Below are 11,705 nucleotides of genomic sequence, written 5' to 3' on the forward strand. Positions count from 1 at the left end.
TGTAAAGCAATCTACTTCCAAGCATTTAATGATTGAAGAGACGTATCAGTGGAATCCTAATGATCGTAAAGCTAAATCTAAAATAATGAAACAAAACATTGGAGAGTGAATAAATTTTGCAATCTGCACAGCCCTTTACAAAGTTCTTTTGCGTACAACTTTTTCCAAGTCACTTGTACTCAGTTTGTACAATTCAGTGCAAGGAAAACTTTTCTAACAATATTTCTCAAGCTGTTGCTAATTCTACCATATTCTCTTTGTCCTCATATGATTTGTGGACATTGCGCAGCAGTGATGCCTACATGGCAGTTACATGCCATTTTGTTGAAAACTTTGCATTATCCAAGTATTGTTAAGGGTGTTTAAGTTTTTCTGGAAGTCACACAGCTGCTGCATTTGGTGACAAACTTAGCGAGATCATGAGTAAGTGGGATCTTCTAAAATTTGAAGAGGCTATCTCTCCATATGATAACGGACAATGGCAGAAACATGAAACCTGGTTCAATGCTTTATAAAGTCAATGCTTTATAAAGTTAATTTCACACATTTATAGTGCTTTGCCCACACTCTCCAGCTAGCCTTAAATGATGCCAAGAAAAGTAAAGAGAGACTTGATATGGAAGAAAGCATGAGCAATAGTTGGGCATTACAAACACAGTTGTTCAGCAACTTTACAATTGCACAAAACTCAAGAAGATTGTGGACTCTTGTGTTTGTAGCTTTTCCAACAAAATGGAACTCTCAAAATTCCTCATGTTAAAAAGATTGCTGAAAAACAAAGCACCAACATTTACTTAAACATTGATAATTTAACTGTCAGTGAGTGGCAACTTGTGGGAAATTATGTGGCAATTCTTCAAGCACTTCATGAAGCAATCACCCAACTGTGCAATAACAAGATACCAACAGCATCCAAGGAAAATCCCTGTCTTTTTTTTTTAAATGTAAGCTTGCCTAAATGAGCATATTGACAATAATAATTGGGTACTATCTGATTTTTTTTTTCTTTCCACAAAGCTCTACTATTTGCTTTTAAGTCAGATTCCTAGTGTACGAAAAGCAGGAACCATATATCACTACAATACTTGTGGACCATCACTTCAAGTGTGTTGCGATAAGGGAGGAAGGAAAGTCACTGTCAGTATCACACTTGCAGTCAGTATAAATTTTAAACATTTTGATGAACCTTTTAACTTTAAATAAAATCTAACCTTATTAGTAGTGTGTAAATGGCTGACCAGGGACATGCTTCTGGCTGAGGAGCCAGCTGAACCGCCATCTTGGATTGTGACGTCACTGCGACCATCTTGGATTCATAAATGGCTCAAAATTCAAAAATAAATTCCCAATTTCGTGGGGAAGATTTCCTGTTTTTTACCTTAAAAATGCCAACTGCATTAAATGTCCATATTGAGATTTAAGAATACATATCTACAGCCTCCGATAAGTCTCTGACAACATCATGGATTATGACTTCACCGTTGCAATTTTGCTTTCTGGCTGCCATCTTGAAAATCCGTCATTTTTATGCTAGAAATTTGGAAAGAAATTTATGAGTCAAAATTTAATAAAATAATATTTAAAAATGCAGTTGAAAATTTTATTATGGCCGCCATCTTGGATTATAGATTGTTGCATTTTTGTTACACTCCGCCATCTTGAAAATCCGTAATTGTTGTGCTATAAAATCTGAGAAAAATTAAAAATTTTATTAAATATTATTTAAAACCCACACTTGTGTCCTCGGTTAGAACTCAGTGAGGACAAAAATATAAAATGGCATCAAATCCTACCTCCATGGAAGCCGAAGGCAGACTGACCTCCCACCACTAATGCCAGGGTATATATATACATTGCCAGCTAGTATGAGGCCACGTCCACTGTCTTTCTTTCGTCTGCTGGAGTCCACCATTTTGTTTTTGTATGATAGACTGTGCTACCATCATGTTAGTTTATTTTTTACCTGCTAGAGTGCAGTAATAATTTATTATTATTGTGGTGTCGCCATCTTGGAAATTCGTAATTATTAAGCTATAATTTCAGGAAAAATTCCAAAAATCATCAAAAAAAATTATTATTAATATAATGATAGAACCGATTGATTCCTGTCCTTGGTTCGATCCTTGGTCATGGCAAATAAGGTAATTTTATGTATAAAAAATACCACAAAAGTGACAGGTTCGAGAAAAAGAACTCAATTTCTTTTACAAACATAAAATTTATTACAGAGATATTACAAATACAAACAAGTAAATTACTAGTGTTTCTCAATTTCTACAGTCGTCTTAGAAGACAAAGAGAGTCCTTTGTATGCCTTGACATATGTTATCGAGTCAGTTATGTATAACAGTTGATTAATCAAGCATGTCTATTCAGTAGCCAGGCATAAAAATTATGGATTTTCAAGATGGCGGCCATAACAAAAATTGCATCGGTGATGTCATAATCCATGATATCAGAGACTGTAGATATGGATTCTTGAGCCTCAGTATGGACATTTAAAGCAGCTTGAATTTTAAGGACAAAAACTGGAAATTTTCCCTCATAACCTGAATTTTCCCCACAAATTCAGAAATTTCTTTGGAATTTTGAGTCATTTTTGAGTTCAATATGGCTGCTGTGACATCACAATCCAAGACTGCGGTTCGGCCCCTGGTTCCTTAGCCAGAAGCCAGTCCCTGGACCGCCATTTACACACAACTATTATCAAATATCACAATTTGGTTTTATAATAAATTTAATTGTTTGCAGGCATGGAATAAGTGCCTGAACGCAGTGTTAAGCTGCAAAGTGGATTATGGAAACAATTTGACAGCTTAGCCAGTTCTTCAAGCTAAGTGAAATACATAGTTATTTCAGTATGCCTTTACTTGCAAAGACTGAAGATCCCTTAAAATGGAAGGGGGTGGGGAAATCTTGCAGTTTTTCCAGCTTCAAAAGCAGCAAGTGAAAAAAGTTTTTTTTCATCAGCAGGCAATATTGTGTCAACAAAAAGAGAGTTCCTGGTCACACAACATGTGGAGGAATTAGTGTTCCTTCATGAGAACCAAATATTATTTTGAAGATCTGATATATTACTACAGTGTTTTATATTAATCAAAAGAAATCTTAAGTTGGTTTGTTTTAATACATTTACATTTTTGATTTTTAGGTGTAATTTATATTTTACTATGGTAAAGGATATTTAAAAAAAAACATGTTTACAATATACAAAATTGGTAGGTAGCATATATTTCAATTGATTTTATTTTTCCCTGTTCCTGTTCCTCGCAGGGAAAAAAGTTTTCTCGCCCAGCACTACAAAATACTTTATTCACATCTCAGCTTTCTTGACTATTACACTCACGTCAAATTCCATCACTTTTTTTTCTCCAAGATTGTGGAGCCAAAGTAAAAACTTTTTTTTTTTTTTTTTTTTTTTTTTTTTTTTTTTTTTTTTTTTTTTTTTTTTTTTTTTTTTTTTTTTAAAAAAGACTGCGTTTAAAATGTAGTAGCTGAGCTGAGAACAGATGTTTTTAAATTCACACTAATTAATTAGACGAATAAACTCTTTTTCTTGGTCAGTTAATTCAGAAAAAAACATTGTAACTTTTTGAAGGCATGTAATTTGTTTGGATGCAGTCCAATTTTTTAAATAGTCCAATGCTACAGGATTGAATATCTGCCATGCTGTTTGCACAGCATATTATGAAAAATTAAGTATTATCATTCATATAATACATCCAAAAAAAAATTATTTATCGAAGCAAAATGTATATATATGTGTATGTATATATGTATGTATATATATATATATAAATGTATGTATATATATATATATAAATATATAAAGTTGTGAGTGCCTTTAAAGGTTCCATTTTGGAGGCTTCAAATAGTGCCAAATTAAAAACAGACTAAATTAATTTCAAATTTTAATTGATGGGGCAATATTTATACAGGTGTTATCAGGATAGTAATATAATAAATTGTGCCAATTTTTACGAACATCTGAGGAGGTGGGTGTCAAATTAATTTTTTTATTGAGTGATAGCGAAGAAACTTCAAAACTATGACACTATATTAACAAATGTACTACTCTTTCTCAAAAATATGCTCATTATTACTATTCAATTCTGCGTGCTGCTGTGATTGTGGTATCTGTTCTTCTGAAATTGTGGATGAATACGAATGCAAGAACACTAAGAGAATAGTTTATGTGTAGTTAGAGAATATTGTGATTGAATGTTTAGGAATTATGGGGCTGAGCTTTTTTAAAAACTGTAATTATCTTTGACATAACAGTGGCTTAATATCATTCATTACCTGCAACACCGTTTGATGCCGCGGTGTCAAAGAATCAATACAAATCGTAAAGATGTGCAGTATCTTTTATCCCCCCCCCCCTCACCTGCTGTTAGATGGAATCCAGGCTGTTTCTTCTAAAGCAGAGACTCGGCTCCGAAGCTGACTCCAGTTGTTTGTTCGGTCCAGGTGGTCTGCCCATAGTGCCTAGCAAAAGGGGCACACCGCAGCTGGTTCATGCCGGCTACCTGTTCTGCATAGACAGGTGCTACGGCGCGGTGGTGCACTGGAAGTGCATCCAGCACAACGTGTGCCGTGCCCGTGTTCACACCCGCGGCAACGAGCTGACTGTCCGGTGCGGAGAGCACTCGCACCGGCCCCACACACAGAGAATAAGGGACCAAGGTGGCTTTGTAGGGCACGGAAGGTAAATTTGCTGTCAACGTTGTCCAAGGACGCGTGCATTTTTTTTGGTTTGTGTAACGCTTTTTAATTATTAGTTATAAAGGTTCTGTACCTGATACGTAACCCTATTGTGGCATAGGCTTCTAGCTTGTAAACGAGAAGACTTGAACGATATAATTTTCTCAGGATATTATATAAATACTGCTTCAATCATATATATATATATATATATATAAAATTGTGTGAAACTATTCTAAAGAAAAAAAATAAACGAAATGTTTTACATGCATTTACTAATGTGGATTATTGTTACACAGAGCTCATTTAGTGGGACATAAATTGTGTATGTGTACATTAGCAGTAATGCAGCGAGATATGAAATACTGAAAAATAACTGCAGCTAATGGGATTTGTTACTGTGATAATGAATAACATGGCCTAATAGCTTTGCGTATAATAATTATGTATAATGGTAGCTTTTTGTTGAAAAAAATTTCTTGTATTGGTATGAGTGATTTTCGTGGTAGTGATCCACTCTATTCTATCCCTGGATGCTGTTAGGATTCTTAAATACTTTTTTTTATTCTCAGTTTATCTTCATGTCTCATCAACAATGAAATCATCAGTGATGGTGCATAATGTAACTTCTTTAATTGATACCAACTTTGCCTATACATCATGTATATAACCTTGAGAAGAAATAGCAAAAAAAAACTTAAATACAATCTGAATACTGTTCTAAATTATGGACACAGCCCTTTTTTCGTTAGAGCAATGTACTTTGTTTTATAAGGATTAGCATACAAGCTTACTGCTACAAGAGTTTAGCCCTTAACAACTGGATCAGGATGGTTCATTGGAACTTGCACTGTTTGTACGTTTCTAAAATAGATCTCTTGTTTCACCAAGATTGTGAGTCTGTACGAATGCATGCATCTTCGTTGTTACTTAAATTACTTTGTACTAATTGATGCCACTTTGGGAGAATGTGCAACTTAGAATTGTAACAGTGTGCTTTGCTGCAGCGTGCTTTTGTATTTGTGCTTTTGATGTTGTTGCCAGATAAGTAGGTGTAAGCTTGTTTACTTGAAAACAGAGGTAATTGTGCATGGCTTGGTAGCTGATGCTGTTATTTGCTCCTTTCAGGGGGTTTCCAGATAGTGCGTAGCAGACGGGGTTTGCCGCAGCTGGTGCACAATGGCTACCTGTTCAGCATAAACCGCTGCATAGGCGACAAAGTGCACTGGGAATGCATACAGCATAACATTTGCCGGGCCCGCGTTCACACGCTCGGTGACGAGTTGATTGTCAGGTGTGGCGCACACACCCATGAGCCCCACGCACAGAAAATCTGGGAGCTAGCAGCGGCAAGCTTTCTTAAGCAGCAAGGAAACAAAAGCTTTCAGTGACTTAAAAATATTTAAAAATTATGAATTAAGCAAGAGAAGTGTGTGTGAGTGAATCAACAGTGTAATACAAGTTTTTTTTTTTTTTCCTTAGTGTTGTGCTAGTTTAAAGTCTTAATTTTTAGTGTGGTAAAAGTTTTGTATATTGTGAGAAATAAATTAAAATTTGTTAACACTTTTTTTTTAACTTTTGGATTTGCGTGTTGCTTGTACAACAGTGGAATCTCTTCTGTTTTTAATCTCCTTTCTGCCTACTCCCTTCAGAGAACTTAGTTTTATATAGTAGTGCACCAATATGACTGCCATTTATAATTCTAACACTACAGATTTATATCACAGTTAATTTTTAGCAATTACATATATTGAAAATGTTTCACTTGTATATTATATTGATGTAGTGCCATGAATAAATTACTTTAAATGTATCAATATAGATTGTAGTTTTTACTCATTTCGTGCTAGTGCCAATAATTCAGCTCTGGAAAGTTTTTAATTAAAGAAGACAACCTTTCTCCAATTTTCAGGCACCATTCTATTCGATTTGTTCTGCAGGAATTAATTTGTGCTGCTACAGTTGTACATGCGTATGTTTTGGAGTATCTTAATATTTCAATTTCATAACACCTAGTTTTAACTTTATTAGAATGCTCAAGAAGACAGGTAAATACGTAGACATTATATTCGGGTGCCAGTGCAAACAATTTCTTTTATTGAAGAAATTATTCGATTTCATATATCTGAAAACTCTAGAATCAAGTAAAAGAACAAAGTTATTCAGAATAATATAATTCTAATCTCATATTATATTAGCAATATCTATAATGAAAGTGATGCTAAATTAGAACGAAGTTCCAGTTATTCTCATTTTGCCATACATAATAGCTCTCCAAATTATGTTAAATTTTAGGACTTCTCCAATACTAGCATCCAAATCATATGATAAAAGTTTGATAATTACTTTTAATTGTACTCTAAATGTGAAAGTTTACACAATTGATTGTAATGATATTCTTCTAAAACAAATTAGTTACTTTTAACCTCGACTAATAACAATTGAGCAATAATTCAAAACTTCTAATAATCATATTTCCTCTAGTATTTAAATGTAAAAGGTAGTGTGTAATTATTGTCTCTGAAGCTGAATACTAAGTGAAAACAAAATGTCTGTACTCTGTATAGCAATTACATCATTTAGTAGTATACCAGGTTTACTAAGTAAACATTAAATTTGGATGCTACTATCAGACACATAAGTGAACACTTCTGATTTACAGACCACAAAGCATAAACCCTGTAAATACTTAAGTGATCAATTTTTAACTGTTTACTATGGAACAATAAACACTAATTTTCTATATATCTTAAATTAAAAAAACAAGTGCACGCAGTTCCTTATAATGGTTCGTACTGTGGCTATCCATTATATATATAAACTCAAGTCTTCTAGTAGTTGTTAATTGTTAATATATAGTGACTCTTGATATATATGACTATCCACGATCAATTCACTTAAGTCTTCTATTATTTGTTAATATATAGTAACCAATTATATGTGTTTTTTAAATGTTTATGTAATGTATAGTTATGCTGTAAAATAGCTTTGCCGGAAACCTTTTTATGCTATGGTATGTATCAATCTGACGGGAAGAAATTACAAATACTTATGTCATTAGGTGTGTTGGTGTATGCCATGGTAGTTGACTTTCCTTTTTCTCTGCACGAAGACATTATACTGCATAGATAGATAATTTGACTTTTTTTGGTTGTGATAAATGCTGAAAAAAAGTGTGTTGTAATATTGTAATTCTTGTTTTCTTATAGCAGCTCCATCAATCTTTCATTTGTATTATGCTCCTAGTAGTGTGCAGCATTGTTAAGAACTAACTTTTTTAGTACCGCTGTGGGTTGGCAAACTCTTTGTGAGCAAATACTGTTGCAAGTGCTCAAAAATATTGCATCTTTATTTGTAACAAATAGAATCCTTAGCAAGTTTGAATAAACATTAAAATTTTCTTGGTGCGAATGGTTTTAGGTTCATTTTTTCGTAATGCATTTTGTACTGCCTAATTTTTCAGTTATTAAAGGGAAAAAATCCATCATACTGAATTTTAAATGGTTTAAGGTTGGCAGACATGCCATCGACATCTAATTTTTAGCATATACGTACTTTTAAGTATGAATCATTATAATATTTATTATCCATTACCCTTGCTTGAATAGTATTTTTTTTTTGTCAGTTTAAAATAGATTAAAAAAAAATTATTTAATTTCCAAAGAAAGCTATTTAAAGCCTTGTGTGTTTCCCCCAGGTGGTCTGCAGTTAGTGCGTAGCAGAATGGGACGGCCACAGTTGGTCCATGAAGGTTACCTGTACTGCAGGCACAGACAGATCGGTGACGGAGTGTACTGGCGGTGCATTCAGACCGACAAGTGCCGTGCTCGCATTCACACCCGCGGCAGCGAGCTGATTGTCAGACGCAGCGCGCACACTCACGAACCCCAACTAGAGGAGATCATGAAGCGCAATCTCTTCTAGCGGGATCCACGGTCGCACGGTGACTCCGTTGGGAAGCATTAGCTCGCCCTTGATTGGGAAGAGTTGTGATTTTGAACCACCGTTCACATTGGGAACCTATTTAGACGAGACGTGAAGGTGCCGTTTTGTGTTTTCGTGCTACGATTTGTAAGATACTGCACAGTTCACCCAGACAAGTTTATTGGTCGCAGCTTTTGTTATTGTTTCCAAGAATATTGCCAAAGCATGTGTGCCCATGCACATGTTCTCGACAGAACCAAGAGACTGGCCAGTAATGAAAATATCTTTGTGTTAAATCATAGTCTGTTTCATGGAATTGTCAAAATACTTAATTTAAAAGGTTTCGAATTTAGGTATTTTCTTGTTCTTAAGCAATGAGTGTCAAATTTAATACTTTTATTTGCAAGTTTTATGTATAAGTTATCTATACTTCAATAAATCTGTAGAACCATCAGGTCTGTTGTGTTGCCAAAAACTGATTGTGGGTGATGTAGGGAGTCTATAACAGAATAAAATAAGACTATTTTTAAAAACTTATTTGTCTTTTTGTTTTAACATGCTAATCCCCAAAACTGCTAGACGAATTTTCATGGGGTTTTCACAGGTAACTATTGTAGCTTTGGGCAACATGTAGCTTTATTTCATAAAAATCTGCTCAAGGAAAAAAAAATCTTAATTTAAAGTATTAGGAGTTTTCTCAGGTTAGTACAGTTAGTATAAAAGTCAAAAGATGGAGCTTCATTGGTTGTTTTATAAAAAGCACTCGCAGAAGTTTTCAGATATTTACCTCAGTGACATGATCATCATGGTGTAGCACGCTTGGTTTTTTTTTTCTTCCATTTTTCATTATTGACAGAAGAATTTTTATAAGTTTACGTCAGTGACAAAATCGAGCGAATTTACGAATACAAACTATCATTAAATTTACTTGGTGGGGATATACATATTAATATTTTAATTATATTTTATTTTTTGGCTAAGTGAATCTCTCCCAAATACAATTAGTTTGGGGGGGGGGGGGGGGGGTAGAATCATATTTATTGATTTTGATTTGTGTGCATACTCATTACATTTTGAAAAGAAGTTTGTCATTTATGAAGTTAGCAATACGGAAATTTGTGTTTTAGGCTTTTGTTTGTAAATAAAAGACAGTTGTATGAGGTTTTTAAATAGTCATTGGACACCCAGCTATTTCGAATAAAGATGTGATTGTATCAGATAGCCTTCGTTAATGGGAGATATTTGTAATAGGTGAAATTATTTAATAATTGCAAGCGTAACTTTAACCAGAGTAAATGAAAGTGCTAGTTTAAACGATGGCATAAACTTAGTTAAAATGGAAATAGGTATGTGTAACAGTTTTTTTTTTAAATTGTCTACCTCGTGAGATGAAAAAGAGGTAAGTGAAGTGTGATTTCATCAAGGTAAAATATGTACTCGAAACACTCTAAAAAACAGAAGTATTAAACTCTTGATAGATACTTTATTAATACTAAAAATTAAAAAGGCTATACGTATCAGACTGACTTATTTGCACAAACGTTAAATAATTAATCGTTAGAGACCCGTGAATTTCGCGGATTCAATGACCTCCAGGATAGACTCCAATATCCTCTACACACTCTGGCAAATGCCAACTGTTCATTGGCTGTTGACTTGTGAGTCGTCTCCACTGGGTAGCCTGTGATTCAACATTTCTATGAGTGAGGGTCTCTAATTGGCCCTCAGTCCTCCAGATTAACAGAGAACCAATGACAGAAGCAGCACTAAGGTATAATTATTTGAATTTTAGCATAACACGAAATGAATCCGCGAAATTCACGGGTCTCTACTAATCATGAAACCCTTTTTTTGTGTTTTCATAAGTAATTTATTTACTTAATTTTTTTTTTTTTTTTTTTTGTGCAGTATGATCTTGTTATGATACTGCCTGCAGCACTGAAGCTAACGCCACTGTGTGTGCCCTTCAGGTGGTGTGCAGATAGTGCACAGCAAGAGGGGCAAGCCACAGTTGGTCCACGACGGCTACCTGTTCTACAGGCACCAGCACGTTCGCGACAGAGTGGTGTGGCGGTGCATACAGCGCGACGCTTGCCGGGCTCGCGTCCACACGCGCGGCGACGCGCTGACGGTCGTCCGTGACGACCACACGCACGGGCCCCACACCAGGGAGATACGGGAGCGCGGTGGCTTTGTGGGGTGACGGACGGAAAGAAAAGTAGGACTCTTTGATTGATGCTCGGTTGGTTGTTTGTTTATATACCTCTTAGATTTTGCTGAGACTTCATTGTGAAGATATTCCTGGCAGCTGAGGAAATGTATTTACAAATAAGTACCTTTTTTTTTTTTTTTTACACATGTTGCAGTGTTTAAGAAGAGGCAGAATTACTTTAATGGCACAAGAAATAAATGCAACAGATTAGAACGAGGTTGGAAAGAAAATTCAGAATAACAAAAAAAAAATACCTTAAATTGAAAAATTGAGGAAGGTTAATTCTTAAACTGCTTCTTTGCGTTCAAGAGTAGAAGAAACCGAACACTATTGGACTATGTAGATGTCATGACTTTTTTTTTTTCCTTTCCCACAAAGTTTGTCATCTTAGCATAGCTTATCACTCACTGCCTTGGCATTTTTCTTTGTTTTTCTCCAATTTTAAGTGTTGTGTAATTGTGTTGTTGTTACAGAATTTGTTTAACTGTAAATTATACTTGGCTGTGAACTTTGTCAGAAAATGAAAGAGTAAATGTAAGAATGCTTACATTTGTTGAATGATATTTTATTCCATAATTTTAAATTGTATACAAAAAAATTCTATGGTATGAATTATAATAATAAATACAGTGAAAGGTCTTAAGTCTGGCATGATCGGAGCCACGACCATGCCGAATTAGTGATTTTGCTGAATTATCAAATGTCAACTTAGTTTAAATGAGAATACTTAAGAAAAATTTATCTGCTGTATAAAGGACATAATGGTGTTTGATAAAAATTGTAACTAACTGCTTGTAGAAAGAAAAAAACATAGATGAGCATTACTGTTTGAATAAGTCTCTGATATCACTTTACATCTGTGATA

At 34.5% G+C, this 11,705-nt stretch overlaps 1 protein-coding gene across 36 annotated transcripts in view; it reads left to right on the forward strand.

Moving 5' to 3' along the window:
* The window catches only part of LOC134542139 (protein tramtrack, beta isoform-like), a 118,064-nt gene that overhangs the window by 31,391 nt on the left and 74,968 nt on the right, over window positions 1-11,705 (forward strand). For 2 of the 36 annotated variants that reach the window (XM_063386146.1, XM_063386148.1), the window contains exon 6: window positions 8,402-9,163. The exons of 29 other annotated variants lie outside the window; for them this stretch is intronic. In XM_063386146.1, the coding sequence (XP_063242216.1) occupies window positions 8,402-8,628 (227 nt within the window). In that variant the 3' untranslated portion in view covers window positions 8,629-9,163. Of the gene's footprint in view, window positions 1-4,470; window positions 4,709-5,832; window positions 6,270-8,401; window positions 9,164-10,598; window positions 11,388-11,705 lie in introns of those variants that run through there. 5 more of the 36 variants (XM_063386129.1, XM_063386124.1, XM_063386152.1 and 2 more) reach the window with 5 other exon arrangements.

This window comes from Bacillus rossius (assembly GCF_032445375.1).
Source record: "Bacillus rossius redtenbacheri isolate Brsri chromosome 4 unlocalized genomic scaffold, Brsri_v3 Brsri_v3_scf4_2, whole genome shotgun sequence".
NCBI lineage: Eukaryota > Metazoa > Arthropoda > Insecta > Phasmatodea > Bacillidae > Bacillus > Bacillus rossius.